Raw genomic sequence first — 16,582 nt, 5'->3', positions numbered from 1 at the left:
ACTGCTGCCCAGATTCCTAGTGGTTGTTGTGGTCCTTGTTGGAGATCTGTGGGGGAATCTGGAGCCAGAGCCCAAAACACACTTCTCATGTCACCAACTCCTGTCTCATGTGCCCCCATTAGCTGAGCCAAGGGCTCCTTGGTGCCTTCTCCCAGGGCCATTCCTCTCTTTTGGGGATCTGTGGTGGTTATGGACAGTGTCTGTGAGGAGGGAAGTGTGTCTGTGGCTCTGCTGGTCTCTGGTGCTTCCCCTCACTGCTCTCACCCATCAAACACTCCGTTGTGATGGGACAGCACCATCCATCTCCCAATCCAGCAGCAAATCCCACCTGCAGGCCAGCTGGTGGGACAGGCATTCCTGCTGTTCTCAGAGTGCTGTAAGACAAAGCAGCACTCAGAATTCAGCAGGGAACAAATCCATCATTTCCATGTTTTCCCTGTCTCTTTTCCAGGTGGATCTTTCCGCCACTTCCTTTGGCAAGTGTGTAAAGAGCTGCAGAGCTCCTCGCTGTCCCTGCTCCTGCTGTGCCCCAGCTCTGCTGTCAATAAGAACAAGGTGTGAGATCTCAGTGCCAGGAATGAGCTGGTGTTTCTCTCTCTGCATGCTGGGTTGGATCAGGAGTGGGCACGTTGGGGTGGAGGGACAGAGAGGCCTCCCATGGACAGCCCCTCCCAGCACAGGGAACCAGGCAGGTCCCACATCCCCCAGGGAGCTGGGAGTGGCTGGTGGTGGGTCCCTCTTGCACCTCACATGGTGCAACAGGCACTTGGAGAAGGAGCCAAGTCACCAAATGCACAATGTAGTAGAATTAGGACTGGTCAGAGTTCAGAGTGAGAGGGTTCAGTTGGCAGGGCAGAGGTTTTCTGTCCCAAACTGGTGAACTCGAGGAAGGTCAGTCACATTCCCAGTAGAATAAGATGCTCCATCCATGTTATTCAATGTGTATTTACTGTCTTATATTGTGCAGTGGATGTTCTTTAGAAACAATATAAAGCTTATAGCCCAAAGATTCTCAGTAGCTGAGGGATCCTTCCTTCCTGGGAATATTCACAGCGTGGGAAACAGGTCATTTTCCTCAGTTTAAGGCCAACTGTGCAGCAAACCTGGCTCTGCAGATCCAGACTGCAGTTCAGAGACATCCCACAGCTGAGAGACTGGAATGTCAACCATGTAACAAATGCGGTGTTGGTTTGGTCATGCGGGTGATAAGTTGGTGTAACACCAGTGTATAAAGCACAGACTCCCTGCTGTGCTCAGCAGATCCTTTGTAGCCACTGAACATCATCCTTCCTGTCCAGTTGGGGCTTCCACCCTCCTGTCACCTCCTGGCCCCTCAGGTTGTTCAATCCTGCTCTGTGTGCCCTCTTTATTCCAAGGGGAAGTACATCCTGACTCCCAGCCCCATCACCTACGCCGAGGAGCAGCTGTTCCACTTCTTTGGGCAGCTCCTGGGAATCGCCATCCGAGCAGATGTTCCTCTGCCCCTGGACCTCCTGCCCTCCTTCTGGAAGACCCTGGTGGGAGAGCCCCTGGACCCTGATGTGGATCTGCAGGAAGCTGACATCCTCACCTACAACTATGTCAAAAAATTTGAAAACGTAAGTCCCTCTTCTCCTCTTTCCTCCCTTTTCCCAGAGCTGCCACTGGCACATGGTTTTCCTCGGAGCAGGGTCAGGACATCTTGCATTGTAGGACTTGACATCTTATTGCCTTGGAGAAGCTCCCCAGCCTCCCCTGCTGCCAGGAAGGCTGGAATTAAGGCTGCTGAAATGTCTGCTGGAATGTGGAATTGCTGAACCATGGCAGAACCCCCAGAGCAGCTCCTCATGCCACTGTCACAGCGAGCTGTCCATTATCTTGACACCTGGAAGGAGTCCCTGCCCTGCTGGTCACCAGGCCCTTGTTATTGTTTCCTGACAGATCAACGATGAGACAGAGCTGGAAGCTCTTTGTGCAGAAATTGCCTCCCAACACCTGGCGATGGAGAGCCCTGACTGCCCCAACAAACCCTGCTGCAAATTCACCTACCTGACCATGACAGGGGAGGAGGTGGAGCTGTGTCCCAGGGGCAGGCACATCCCTGTGGGGTAAGGAACAGCCTTCTGGGCAGGACATGGCACTCAGGTGGCAAAGGACCCTCTCTGGGGGGACTTCCCAAGCACCAGGCTCTCCAGAGGTGCTTTTGGAACAAGCTGAGCTCTGGGAAAGCTTTACTTTGTAAAAAGTTGGCAGGAATTTGGAATCACTGGTGTTGTTTGTAAGAAAGAGGTGAGGAGCAGGGCTGGAGTCAGCTGTGGATGGGCTCCAGGAGGGAGAGGGGAGCAGGATGCTGAGGACAGCGGAATTAAACTGGGAAGCATCAGAATGCAAAGAGCTTATTGCTCGCTCTGGATTATTCAGGAGTGGGATCTCTCCTTAAAACCCTTCCATGCAGGGTGGTCTGGGGTGGGGTCTCAGGGCCCCTCAGCTGCTCCTGCCTCATGCCAGCTCTGTGCCCTGGCAGGTGGGAGAACAAGGACGTGTACGCGGCTGCGATCCGGAGCCTGCGGATGCGGGAGCTGCAGAGCCCGGAGTGCATGACAGCAGTGAGGGCAGGGCTGGGCTCCATCATCCCCCTGCAGCTCCTCACCACCCTCACGCCTCTGGAGATGGAGCTCCGCACCTGTGGCCTCCCCTACATCAACCTGGAGTTCCTCAAGGTGGGCACAACGAGCAGCTGCTGCTGCCAAACTGCCCCTGTGACAGGAGAGGAGGATCAACACCTGCTGGGGGGAATGCTCTGCTTGTGATGCAGCCAGGACAGCCTTGGGGGGCTCTGGCCTGTCCTCACACACCCCTCTTTTCCCCCAAGGGAGCTTAAGATCTCACTGGCTTCAGGAAATAATAGTACTGGGGCTTGTTCCAGAGAGGAACAAGGAATTTGCTTTTTAGAATCCGATTTTAAATCCACCTTGATTGTACTGATTTTTACGTATTTAAGGCAGAGTGGGTGGGTTGCTGAAGGCAGAGAGGAGGGCAGTGTGGACAGTGTGCTCCCTGTTCCCTCAGGCACACACCATGTACCAGGTGGGCCTCATGGAGACCGACCAGCACATCGAGTTCTTCTGGAGCGCCCTGGAGATGTTCACGCAGGAGGAGCTCTGCAAGTTCATCAAGTTTGCCTGTAACCAGGAGAGGATCCCCTTCACCTGCCCCTGCAAGGACGGCGGCCCCGACACGGCCCACGTGCCACCCTACCCCATGAAGATCGCCCCCCCCGACGGCGCTGCAGGTGGGGCACAGGGGACGGGGGGGGACAGAAGGACAGGGATGCCAATCCTCAGAGGCCAAGGGAGCCGATGCTTCTCATGGCACAGTCCCAGCTTCCAGTCCCCCTTCGTGTAATTCCAGCTCGAATCCAATGCACAGTGACAGAGAGAGGCAGGGAGTGTAAATAAGAAGAGAGAGAACTTGGTTTTAAATCATGTCAAAACTTACCATAAACTTGAACTACTTGTAGTGGAAGGTTCTCTGCCCATGACAGGAGAGTGGAACTGGATGAGCTTTAAGGTCCTTTCTAGTAGGGATTCCATGATACTTAAAAATTTGTCTCTAGACTCTGAGAGACTGATATTTATCTGATATACTTTTAAAATTATTGAACTCAGAGAAATTTCACCCTGAGCCCTGATGGAGCAGCACAGAAATATTTAGGATTCAAAAGACCCACGACAGGCGGGGATTTGATTTTGATACCCTCAGTAAGGGGCAAGGGGGAGGAACAGCTTTTGGACAAGGAGAAACCCCAACCCCCACCCTGGTGTCTCTTCCAACCTCCTTCCCGGTGTCTCTTCCAACCCCCACCCCGGTGTCTCTTCCAATCCCTTGGTGGCGCCCGTTCCACCCCCGGTGGTCCCTCTCCAACCCGCCCGGTTCCCGCGCAGGTTCCCCGGACTCGCGGTACATCCGTGTGGAGACGTGCATGTTCATGATCAAGCTGCCGCAGTACTCCTCTCTGGACATCATGCTGGAGAAGCTGCGCTACGCCATCCACTACCGGGAGGACCCTCTGAGCGGCTGAGGGAGGTGCCAGAGGTGACTGTGCCGTGGCCGTGCCCAGGTGGGACCCCCCAGTCCCGCCCGACGCCTCCCAGACTGCGCTGCCGAGCAGGAGGTTAATTTATTGCCGAGTCCTCGTCCCCATCCCAGTGATTCTCAGAAGACTTCCATTTTGTATTTGTAGACTTTGTGGTGGACTGGTTCTTTTGCTGCCTTGTTTGTGGAATATTTGTAGGATAGTTTAGTAAAAGACAGGTTTGTGTATAATTTAATTGGGAAAAACAACCTTTCAACATGTACATTTCTAATTTTGTAATCAAGAACGAGCTTCCCCTGCAAACAGAGCAGGGAGGGCACCCCAAGCTCAGGGGAGGCTCGTGTGTCGCTCCCCTGAGACATTTTTGAGTACAAAAATGCCAGGTTTGGGTGTGGGGAGGGAAGTGCTGCCCTGGCAGAGGCAGAGCACAGACACTGTGGTGTCACAGGAAGGATTTGTGGCACTTGCTTGAGGTTTGGAGCAGGAATGTCACTGCCAAGCTTCATGTCCACCTTTCCACCACTTTGGTTTAAATTTTTTTAAACTCAGAGCAAGCACGGGGGGCTGCCACTTAACCTGGGAATTCAGCTCAACACTTCTGGGAAGATTTATAACAGAACAGTGAAGGGGCTGTAATTCCATGGGATTCCTGCCCTAGATGTTCTTGAATGTCTGCTTTGCTTAGGAACAAAATAATGTCTTGTACTTCAAATGTCAGCAGAACAAACTGGCTGCTCTCTGGAGGGGGTGAGGGACCTGCACCACCCGAAACTCTGGGACTTTATCCCATTTCCCAAAGAGCTTTCAGAGCAACTGGGGTGTGATCAAACTCATTTTTGTACTCAAAAATCTTTGATCTAAGAGCAAATTATCCTAAAAATGTGACACCCAGCAGGAGGACGAGGAAGGAGGATGCAGGTTCTGTTTTGTATGGAAAGATGGGAGCTGATGCGAAGAGAGCGGCCCTGCGGTTCACTTGCTGTGTTGTGGGACGTGTCTGGGGGTCAGAGCAGCCCCTCAGAGGGGTCTTGTCCCTCACTGGTGTCCGTGGCCACCCCAGTCTGGGGGTTTCATAGATGGTGTTGTTTTTCTGATCACTCAGAACCTGAATTCCAAGGCAGAGACCTCCCTGGAGCTGCCCGTGCCGGTGCTGAGCTCATGGGGTGTCCCCCAGCCCAGGAGCTCTGCCTGGAGTGTGGCTGCACCTCCAGAGCAGGGCTGGGCCTGGCTGTGCTCCTGGGAATCCCACTGTATTTATTGTACATTATTGTGAATACTGGGAACGGTGAGTGTGTGGGATGTGGGAGATGCTGAGAGTGAGGGAGGAGCACGTGTGGGTGTTGTTGTTCCGTGAGCGAGTGGGAATGTGTGTGCCAGTCATAGGTAGTCGTTGGCATCCGGAGTGTCCCAACCCATGGTTAGGAAGCTGTTACCCTCCCATTGCATATCCCCCTTTCCAGGGAACAGATCCATGTAGGAAGAATATTTACTCTCCAATCTTGTCCATTCCCTGGTAGAAGCGTTTATGTAGCTCAGAAACCACTCGGAGGAAGCGCCAACACCTGGAGTTTACAAAGACCGAGGGAAAGTGGAGCCGGAGGAGCGGCTTGGAGCCGGTTTGTTCCCACGAGGTGTCCCGAGGGAACACCAGTGGAATTCCTGGCAGAGCTGTGGCTGCAGGATGGGCTCTCTCTGGGTTGTTTGGGGCCCCGGAGCAGCCGCGGAAGGTCCCGGAGCTCGGAATGCCGACGGTTCCCAAGGCGCTGGTTCCAGCTGTGAGTAAGGAACTGCTGCTGCTGTGTGTGCTCCTTGGAGAGCACAGGGCACATCTGCACCCCAGCCCTGAGACGTGCTGGACAGTTACTTGATCCGTATTTATTACAATGAATTATTTATGATTACAAATAACGAACTTTGCGTCGATGCCGTTTGCACGTGGAGGTGGAAACGGAGCTGCTTCTGCAGGACAAGCATCACACCAGTAACCAACCTCCATGGCCTCTGGGCTGTTCTCCAGGACAGGACCAGCCCCACAGGAGGAGGAGCTGTGGGTGTTTTCTGGCTTTTCTTTTGGTTCATTTCGTGCTCCTGGGAAGGAAGTGCTGCAGCCCCTCGGCCGCAGCCCAATGGCCTTTTGATTCAAGCTTTTCTAATCATCCTTAATTCCTCGTGCTTTAAATGAACTTGACATTGTCTGTACTAGGCTTGTTTGTCAAAGCAAAGATTGGTTTGTGATGATTATTATTATTTTTTTTAATATATATTCATTCAGAATGTAAAATTATACTAAACCATGGAAAACTCTGGAGCTGGGTATTAGTTCTAGCTTGGTGTGTGTCCATCTCGGTTCCGTACACGGCATTAACCTGTAAGTGCTCTTGGCCATCGAGTGTACACCTGCATAAAGGAGATTCTTAACACCCCCCTGCCCTTCTCGTGTCCTTCTTTGGGCTGCCAGGAATGGGATCCCCTGCTGGAGCTGCCTGAGGCACAGGATGTGGAAGGGGAGGAAGGGAAGCTGCAGGTTCTCTCTTTAAATGCCACTTTTATGGCTCATTTTTATTTGCTTGGAACAAAAGGTAAGTATTTTGTACTGAAGTCAGCACAGCCACTGCTGAGCTTTCCCTTCTGGAGCCACTGGGATGTTCTTCCCCCTGAGGAATAGCTTTGCCACCTCAGGAATTAGTTATTTGTCACATTAATGAGTTCTGACCCCAGGCAGGCTGTTATCCATCCCAAAGCCCAGGAAGCAGCTCCCCCTTCCCTGATCTCCCCAGGCATGGGGAGAACACAGATTTGGTTGCCACCTGTTCTTAAATTCCTTTATTCTTCTTGTACAAATAAACACAGTTGGGGGGAGCATCTGGAAAATGTCTTTATTTTAGGAGGAGGATCCCTCACTGTTCTGTAGCTCTGCACCAGTGGGATGGAGAGGACACCCTGCCAAAGGCTGAGTGGCTAATTAGCCCTGCTAATACCATCTGCTGCCCCCCTAATTAGGCTCCAGCTCCTGCAGTACCACTTCCCCCAGCCAACAGCAAAGGAACATGGACCCAGGGCTGGGAATGCTGGAACAGACTCCCAGACTCCTGCCCAGCACCAGTGGGGTGGGAAACACCCTCAGAGATGGTTCAGGGAATAGTTTTACTGCACAGCATTTTGGGACAGCATTAGATAAATTTTTATTCCAAAGAATTTACAAACAGGGAAAATGCAGCAAAAGGAGAAGCTTTTGACCAGCCACGCTCAGTCCTGCTCCGTGTGGGGCAGGTCTGGGGCTCCAGCAGCTCCCTGGGGTGGCACCTGCTGTGCCTGAGCAGGACACTCCCTGGGAGCTCAGCCTGGCACCAGTCCTGGCCCAAGTGGGGCCAAGGTAGGACTCGAGTTGCTGCCTTGGGGGGTGCTCAGAGACATAAAAACCTGATGTTTGCTCTTACAGATGAAAAATAGAGATTTAGAAAATGGTCACTGCCTAAAAATTTAAATCCAGAGTAGGAATTTGCTTGTGCTCTGACCAAGGAATAGGACAGAGCACAGAACAGGGCCCAGGCCTCCATGTCTTCATCAGTGGTGGCTCATTCCTCAGGGGATCCAGCCCCTGGGTTCTGGGCTTTTGCCTTGAGGGAAGAGGAAAAGAAATGAAAAACAGTTTTCAAATATTACCTGCTAAGGAGCAAGTGATAAAAAGCTTCTTGTTCTGGGAAAACCATCCCAAGGGGTAAAGAGGCAGGGACTGTCCCAGAGGAAGGTCCCCACCCCTCTCCCTGGCAGGAGGAGCCTGGAGGGCAGCCCCCAGAGCAGCACCAGGACCCCTGGAATTCCCAGCCCCGAGCCCTGCAAGGCTGGCACTGCCCCTGCCTGAGCTGCTCCTGCAGCCTCACCTTGTTGCTCCTGCGCCTGAGGCCGACGTGCCGGTCCTGGAGCCTGAGGCTCCTCCCTCCGGTGCTGGGGCTGTGGGGATGAGCAGGGACACCCTCAGGGGAGAACCCACCCCTTCCAGGGCTCCTGCTGCTGGATGAACACGGAGCAGCCCAGCAGGGAGAGCAGAAGCTCTTTTGTCTCCCCCTGGACCCTGACCCAGCTATTCCTGTACCAGAACCAGCTCCTGTTCACAGCCCAGCTGAGAGCAGAGCAGGACCATGGACAGGTAACCAGGTGTTATGCTACATTTTATCCCAGTGACCCATTTGTCCATTCTATTTTGAAGTAAAATAACTAAATTTTTTGTCAGCCAAATTCAACTGAGTCAATTTGGAAGCCCCTGAAAAGCCCTTCCAGCTATGGGCAAATTCCAGGGACTCCAGACCTGCAGCACAAGGCCTGGGACAGAAGGCAAAGGTCGTACCTTGGCTGGGCTGGAGGAGCTCTGGAGAAGCTGGAGGTGAAGCTGTGCCCAGACTGGTGCTGGGCAGGTCTGGCCCGTGGTGTGGTGCCCCCTGCAGCTGCCCCTGCCCCTCCAGCCTTGGCTCTGCCCTCGCTGCCACTGCCCTTCCTGGGCTGGCCGGGAGCGGCACCGGAGTCCGCGGAACCGGCCGAGGGGGCACTCCTGGCGCTGGCCCTGTCACTCCTCAGCTTGGTGCCCTGGGCAGGGCAGCCCAGCCCTGGCTGCCCACGGCCTTCTGCGTGCCCAGGAGAAACATCTCCTGCAAGGAGAGGACATGGAGCTGAAAAGGGAACAGCACCTGCAGGGAGCAGAGTGAGCCCCATTCCCATCCCTGCAACCCAGGGCACCATAACCAAGACCCCAAGGACACAGAGGACAGTGACTTCCTCCTCCCTGTGAAACCACAGCAGGGAGAGGATTGAGGGGTTTCCAGTTCAGGGACAGAGCAGGGTGTCCCCAGCACAGGGCACCTGAGGGAAGGATGAGGCTGTGCTGTGCCCACCTTGGTGCCGGCTCTGTCGCCGCTCCGGTGAGTGCCACCTGTCTGGGGCTGTGGCGGGCTCAGGGCTGGCCGGGCGCTGGTCACAGTAGTGCTGCAGGACAGGGCACAGTCAAGGCCAACCCCTGCCCTGGGCACAGTTACAGCCACCCCCCTGCCCTGGGCACAGTCATGGCCACCCCCCTGCCCTGGGCACAGTCACGGCCACGCCCCTGCCCTGGGCACAGTCACGGCCACGCCCCTGCCCTGGGCACAGTCACACCTTCACACCTGCCCTGGACACAGTCACAGCCACGGCCCTGCCCCGGGCACAGTCACACCTTCACACCTGCCCTGGACACAGTCACAGCCACGGCCCTGCCCCGGGCACAGTCACACCTTCACACCTGCCCTGGGCACAGTCACACCTTCACACCTGCCCTGGGCACAGTCACACCTTCACACCTGCCCTGGGCACAGTCACGGCCACCCCCCTGCCCTGGGCACAGTCACGGCCACCCCCCTGCCCTGGGCACAGTCACACCTTCACACCTGCCCTGGACACAGTCACAGCCACGGCCCTGCCCCAGGCACAGTCACACCTTCACACCTGCCCCGGGCACAGTCACACCTTCACACCTGCCCCGGGCACAGTCACACCTTCACACCTGCCCTGGGCACAGTCACGGCCACCCCCTGCCCTGGGCACAGTCACGGCCACCCCCCTGCCCTGGTGCTGTAGGACAGAGCTCAGTCCCAGCCCCCACCTGGCCCTGTGACACTGCAGCTGGATGTGACATGACAGATCCCATCCCATTCAGTACCTGATGATGGAAGAGAACCTGTTCTTCCAGTTGGATGCCACAAAATTCACAGGGAATCAGGATGTCTCCTTCTGCCTGGCCAGCCTGGGGCTGGGATGCAGGGGGAGTCCTGGAGCTGTTGGAGCCAACAGCTCCCACAGCATCGAATTCCCAGGGCTTTGGAGAAGAGCTCCTCTTGCTGAACGAGGCAAAGGCACTTGCTGGGTTACACCCTGTCTGTTCCACAGGAAACACAGAAAAATCACCCTTCCTGCTGAGCCAAAGACCCAACTGCAGAGCTCTCTCTCAGCCACAGGGTCAGCCACAGGAACAGAACAAAAGCAAAGCCCAAGACAGAGGAAGTGCCAGACCTGGTGAAGGATGAGCTCCTCGGCAGGGCAGAGCTTCTCACAGAACTCACAGGGCAGCAGGATGGGCTCTGTGCCTGCAAGGGAAGGGAAGGAAAACCCCTTGATTGAGGGAAGCTGGAGCAGCTGGAGTGGCTGATCCCCAGAAATCCTGAGCACCGGGCTCTGTGTGTGCTGGGCCAGCAGCCAGAGGGAGAGCAGGGTGGGGTCAAACAGGGATGGAATGCTCTGCTAAAATCACCTATTACTGCTCTCAATAAACCCTTTTAGTGCCCTTCCTTCCTTCAGAGGGGCTGGTCTCAAGGCCTCCCCCAGATACTCCTTCCCATCACATCTAACTTCCATAGAAACCCTTCCCTCCCCAGCTGTCATGGGGCTCCCACCACCCCCCAAGGTCACAGACCCACCACAGCTTTTAGTTCCTCTTTCCCTGCTCTGCTTTAGGACGAGTCTAAAGAGAACACTACTGACATTTCAGAATACCCAGATAATCTCTAACATTCCCAATCCAATCTTTCCTTCTCCCTTCCCTCAAATTTAAGGCAAACCCTCCCCTTTCCCCAAGACTTTCCCTGTGGTCTGAGGTGCTGAAGGACCCTGGGAAGTGGCAGGAGACGGTTTGGCTGAAGGGGCTCACCAAGGTGGGCAGATGGCCTGGGCTCTTCAGGGCAGTCGTATTCCCAGAGGTCCCTGGGAATTCCAGCAGCAGTGTTTTGGGGAGGATTATTCTCATCTTGCAGGCTGAGAGCCAACACATAGTCTAAGTCAGCATTCCACTCTTCTGGCAGTGAGGAATTGGGGATTTCTTTTTGCTCCAATTCATCCCCTTCAAAAGATAAATATTGTCAGCTGAGAACATCAAACTCATCCCCAGCAGTTCCTCTGCACAGGACACTCCTGGAGTTCTGCACTTCAAAGCCAAGGACGCCCCAAATTCAGGAGGAGGAAGGAGAACAAACATCCTGGGTTTGTTTGGACCCAAAACAAAGAGAGAAAAATAAGGAAGTTGTAACTCTTCCTCCAAACAACTTGAACTGAGACTTTCTGGGAGCTTTGCAGTCACTGAGGAACCTCTGACTGCACTGAACAAGTTATTAACTCCCTGCAGCCTCTTCCCTCTCACAGGCTGAAAACTCTCCAGCTTTGTTTTTCAGTATATTGCTGAGAAAACAAATTCTTTTTCAAGATACCACATTTGGGAACAGTGGAATTGAAGCTGTAGAGAAGAAACCCATGAAATTTCATAGTTTCAACACTTTCATGGGTTTTAATTTCCTCTTATGGAAGGAAAACCTACTGACCTCTGAGATCATCAAGTCCAACCCTTGGTCCAACTCCAGTCCCTTTACCAGATCATGGCACTCAGTGCCACGGCCAAGCTCAGTTTAAAAACCTCCAGGGATGGGGAATCCACCCCCTCTCTGGGCAGCCCATTCCAATGCCTGAGCACTCTCTCTGCAAAGAATTTTTTTCTCATCTCCAACTTCAATTTGCCCTGGCAGAGCTTGAGCCCATCGTGCCCCCTTGTCCTATTGCTGAGTGCCTGGGAGAAGAGACCAACCCCCACCTGGCCAGAACTTCCCTTCAGGTAGTTCTAGACAGTGTTGAGGTCACCACTGAGCCTCCTCTTCTCCAGGCTGAACACCCCCAGCTCCCTCAGCCTCTCCCCACAGCACTTGTGCTCCAGTCCCTTCACCAGCCTCGTTGCTCTTCTCTTCTCAGTTGGGTTGGAAGAGACCTCTGAGATCATCAATCCAACCCTTGATCCAACCCCACTGTGATCCCCCCGACTTGATCCAACCCCACTGTGATCACCAGCCCAGGGCACTCCGTGCCCTGGGCTGGTGATCACAGTGGGGTTGGATCAAGACATGTTGGATTCTCTGTCCCTGGAGGTGTTTAAGAGGACACTCAGTGCCACTTCCAGTCCCTTCTCCAGCCTCCTTGCTCTTCTCTGGCCCGGCTCCAGCCCCTCAGTCTCTTTCCTGACGCCACCCCAGCCCCTCCCACGGGTTCAGCCGCACTAACATCCCGTCCCTTCTCCCCTCTCAGCCTTTGCTGTGCCCTCCCACTCTCCGTACCTTTCCCGCGGGTTTCTGCGGTGCCCTCGGGGCCGGTCGGAGGTGCGGGCCGTGTCCCGCAGTGCCGCGGGTGTTCCGGGCGGTCCCGCAGCAACACGTGGTGGCCGCAGCGGGCGCAGCGCTCGGTGCGGGCCCCGCAATAACTCTCGTGCTCGCCCAGCTCGCCCGCGGCCAGCGGGATGTCACAGAAGCGGCACGGGCAGCGCCGCAGGGGACACGCCGATGCCTGCAGGACACAGGGGACAGCTGTGCCACCGAGCTGGGTGGCAGGAGGAGGCTCTGCCCTCCCTGGGGCTGGGCACGCTGCTGTGGCCTCATCCACAGCCTCGCTAAAAAACAAACCAGCCTGGAATAAATACAAGCTGAGCATTGTTCTGAATTGTTTTAAGCCTGGAAGTTCACACAGAGCTGTTTGCAATTGGCTCTCAGATACAGACCTGAAGTCCAAGGACATCCCAGTGAGAATTGATACAGGGACCTCCTTAAGAAAATGGATTTTATCCCTTCTCCATAAAATCATGATGGTCTTTATTAACTTTGAATCAGACCTGCACTTTGTATTTTATATTGATTTTGGATTTCAGCTTGTACTTCAGTTTGTCAGTTCTCCAAACCACGCAGAGCTTTAGACAAAGAGGAATTTAACACTTTGAACTTTAAGAGATAAATCAAAACCCTGTTTGGATCAGAGGCTGAGCTGTAAGAAGTAAATCAGAAAATCTCTCTACATCAGAGGTTTGATGCTGTGACATTGTTTGGTTAAAAGGCAATTCAGAGCTGCAGAGATCAGAGCAGCCCATTAGATCTGTTAGAAGTCACCCCAAACATCCTGCCTGACTTTGGGAAGGGGTTTCAGCTTAACTCAGGACATAAACCTGGAAACAAAATAGTCTTATGGAACATCTTTGGTGGAGTCATCCCCCATGTTCCCAGCACTGAATAAAGGGAAGGATTTTGTTCTATTCTATTGGATTCGATTGTTTTTAACACCTTGGTGTGTGCTCTGTAGGGAACAGACTTACTCCTCATTTACTATTCAGCAAGAACTGCTTGCAAATGTTCTTTATCCCACACTCAACAACAGGTAAGCTGCCCTTCAAAAGTGGTTAAAAATAGGTAAAATACCTGTTTAACCCCTTCAAAGGGGTTAAAAGTAGATAAGATACACATTTAACCCCTTCAAAAAGGGTTAAAACCAGATAAAGTGTTGTATGTTGTAACAGAGACGCTGAGATAACAAAACATCACTAATGTCTTTACAAACAAAGCCAAAGGCTCCACACACACAGGCAGGATAAGCTACTCCCAGGGTTTAGAACTGGACAGATTTCCAAGGAAAATCCCTTTTCTCTCGGCAACAACAGGCTGAGGTGGCACTTCCAGAGCTGCCTTGAAATGAGCCCACGAGAAGGGAAGGGATGACATTTATAACAAGATTGCCTGTGACAGCAGCCAAGTGGATTCAGAACTCTGAAAATCCCACTGTGTCCTATTTTAGTTTATTTTACAGGCTATTTTTAAAGTCTGTTTGGACATAACAAGTTATGAAAACTCACTGATAATAGTCAGTTCTAAAAACTCAGTGACTGCAGCAGAGACAGAAACATGAAATGGTAAAGGAATGGAGAAAAAGCCAAGTTAATCATATTTTTAAATACTTATTTTTCACTTTAGGCACTAATAAGGACAAAAAGTTACCAATTATCACAGACATCATGATATGAAAACCCCTGAGTGGCTCCAGCACTTAAAGGCAGTTTCCAACCCCCTCCCAGAGAGGGTGAATTTAGGAAGCATCACTCAATAAAAGGATGCCCAACCCACAGGTTGGAATTCTGGCTGACAGAAAGGCCCGGGAGAATCAGTGCTTGGAACCACCACAGAGGGTTCAATAATATAAAATCAAGGGTTTCATAACATAAAATCCACCAACCTCGTGCTCCTTCAGGAGGCTGTTTTCCATCTTCATCCTGCACTTGCAGGTCACCTGCAGCAAACAGAGCCCTCTGGGTTAATGGCACAGGGATGAGCCCTCTGGGAGGGAGGGAGGGAGGGAGGGCAGGAGTTCCCTCACCTGCACATGTTCAGACTCCACGTGGTTCTTCATCTCAGACTTGGGCACTGAGTCACTGCAGAAGGGGCAGATTTCAATGTTCCTGCGACAGTGGATCTCGTGGGTGAGGAAATTCACTGCAGGAATGTCCTTTTTGCTGGGGGGAAGTCACTGAGGTTACTGGGCAGAAATGTCAAGTTTCATAACAAAAAAATAATGCTCAGAAAGATTTTGAGGAATTCATGGTTTAAAGTGAGTAACTACAGAGAAAGGCCCAGCCAGGCCTAAGGTCCCTGCCCAGGGGGATGTAATTTCGTGTATTTAGCACAAAAGTCACACAGGTGAATTTATTTCCTCATGTGAAAGGCAAATCATGCAGCACAACCAAGTTATTACCAGGCCCAAGTTAACAAACCAACCCGAGGAGGTAAAAGCTTCTCCTGAAAATCACTTGAGGGATCAAACAGCGCTTTGTTTGGGAAAAAAAAAAAAACGGACAAACTCTCTTAGGCCAGACATGTCCAGGGAATGATGGAATCATGGAATGGTTGGGGATGGAAGGGACTGCAAAACTCCACCCCTGCTCAGGCTGCTCAGAGCCCCAGCAGTGACAACCCCACTCTGTACCCCAGAATTGCCCAACTTTCCTTTCTGAGATGCCCATTTTCCCACCCGGAGGACAGGAAGGGCCCCAGCAGACCCGAGGCACAGGGAGCCCAGTCCCTCCAGCAGGAAGCACCACTCCTGGAGGGATGGATGTATCCTCCCACTCCGGGAAATCAGCCCTGGAAACACCCACACTAACTGCACAATTCCTGCTCCAGCCGCTCCAGTTTCTTTTCCTGCCCAAAGCAACAAAGGCCAAGAGCAGCCTCTGAGCTGCACAGACCAAACAAACCCTGCTGACCTTGCAGGGACCCGTGTGGGTTCTGACGTCTCTTTGAACAAAAACACCACTAAAAAAGCTGATATCTTTAACTGTTTCTGGTCAGGGCCCAGCTGGTGAGTGAGGGCATTGCTGGGGCTGGAATGGGAGACAAGAACTGCCCCAACAACGAGTGCTTGTGCCGCTCGTTCTGTTTGTGCCGAGGGACACGGGGCCGTGGGGATCCCACTGCAAACCGAGCCTGGATTTGGAGCTGGACGCTTTAGTTTCAATAGCGCTGCCTGTTCAGCCAGAAACTAGAGTACAAGTGAGAGAATTACACCGCGTTAATAGCGGAGAAGGCGAAACCGACGGCGGAACGCTCGGGTACAAAGGAGGTGTGGGGGTAAATCCGCCGACCCGCAACCTCCGCTCTGCAGGGAGTTCTACCCGGGTCTAACGCTGGCCCGGCCCGGCTCGGCCCTCTCCGATCCCCAGCCCGGCTCTCACCGACACATGGCCTGGTCCGGCCCAGCCCAGCCCAGGCCGGCACGGCTTAGCCCTCCCCGACCCCCCGCCCGGCTCTCCCTGACCCCCGGCCCGGCCCAGTCTGACCCTCCCCGATCCCTGGCCCGGCTCTCACCGACACATGGCCTGGTCCGGCACAGCCCAGCCCAGCCCGGCACGGCTTAGCCCTCCGCGACTCCCGGTTCTGCCCTCCCCGACTCCCCGGCCCGGCTCTCCCTGACCCCCGGCCCGGCCCAGTCCGACCCTCCCCGATCCCTGGCCCGGCCCAGCCCGGCTCAGCTCAGCCCGGCTCTGCCCTCCCCGACCCCCACCCAGCCCAGCTCTCCTCGACGCCCTGACCCAGCCCAGCCCGGCTCTCCCCGATCCCCTCACCCGGACGGGCCTCACCAGTTCCCGCAGAGCCGGGCCTCGTCCCCGGGCGCTGCCGCGATGGCCATGGCGGGGCCGGGCTGGGCCGCTCCCCTCAGAGCCCCGGGGCACGGCCTGGCCGGGCTGCGGCCGCTGCTGCTGCTGCTCCGGCCCGCGCCCCGGCGGGAGGGGGGAGAGAGGGGAGAGCGGGTAGGGAGGGAAGGAAAGAGGAAGAGAGGGAGGGAAAAACGGAGGGAAGGATCGAGAGAGGCGGCGAGTGCGGCTCGGCGGGGCTGGCGGGGCGGGGCTCGGGCCGCGCGCGGGTGTCGGCAGGCCCCGCCCGGGGCAGTGTCGGTGGTCCGGGTGGTCCCGGTGTCCCCAGTGCCGGTGGTCCCGCTGAGGATGCCGACGGTGCTGAGAGTCCCCCGGCGCGGCGTCCGCGGTGGCCCCGCTGCCGCTGCTGCCGGTGCAGCGGATCCCCTGGCCCGGCCCGCTGTCCCCGGTCGCTCCCGCTGCCCCCCGGGCTTCTCCTCGCTGTCCCCGCCGGTCCCTCCGCTGTCCCGGCCCCGCCCCGGCCGTGCCCGCCCCCGGCCCGGCCG

General features: G+C 54.7%; 2 protein-coding genes across 5 annotated transcripts in view; one reads left to right on the top strand and one right to left on the bottom strand.

Moving 5' to 3' along the window:
- Positions 1–6,497, top strand: part of HECTD4 (HECT domain E3 ubiquitin protein ligase 4) — a 74,270-nt gene extending 67,773 nt beyond the window's left edge. For all 4 annotated transcript variants that reach the window (XM_071572086.1, XM_071572084.1, XM_071572085.1 and 1 more), the window contains exons 71-76: positions 452–555; positions 1,377–1,598; positions 1,921–2,087; positions 2,504–2,699; positions 3,049–3,271; positions 3,924–6,497. In XM_071572086.1, the coding sequence (XP_071428187.1) occupies positions 452–555; positions 1,377–1,598; positions 1,921–2,087; positions 2,504–2,699; positions 3,049–3,271; positions 3,924–4,060 (1,049 nt within the window). In that variant the 3' untranslated portion in view covers positions 4,061–6,497. The remainder of the gene's footprint in view (positions 1–451; positions 556–1,376; positions 1,599–1,920; positions 2,088–2,503; positions 2,700–3,048; positions 3,272–3,923) is intronic.
- A 60-nt stretch (positions 6,498–6,557) lies between these two features.
- TRAFD1 (TRAF-type zinc finger domain containing 1) lies at positions 6,558–16,549 on the bottom strand. Its single transcript, XM_071572088.1, has 11 exons — positions 16,023–16,549; positions 14,264–14,399; positions 14,123–14,176; positions 12,190–12,415; positions 10,746–10,934; positions 10,112–10,185; positions 9,762–9,977; positions 8,962–9,052; positions 8,421–8,718; positions 7,957–8,026; positions 6,558–7,692 (listed from the first exon to the last, which is right to left on the bottom strand). The coding sequence occupies exons 1-11, from the start codon at positions 16,070–16,072 to the stop codon at positions 7,651–7,653; spliced, it is 1,446 nt and encodes a 481-aa protein (XP_071428189.1). The 5' UTR covers positions 16,073–16,549; the 3' UTR covers positions 6,558–7,650.
- Positions 16,550–16,582: the final 33 nt, after the last annotated feature.

Source organism: Pithys albifrons, chromosome 17 (assembly GCF_047495875.1).
Source record: "Pithys albifrons albifrons isolate INPA30051 chromosome 17, PitAlb_v1, whole genome shotgun sequence".
NCBI lineage: Eukaryota > Metazoa > Chordata > Aves > Passeriformes > Thamnophilidae > Pithys > Pithys albifrons.
This window is presented reverse-complemented; position numbering and strand designations above follow the sequence as displayed.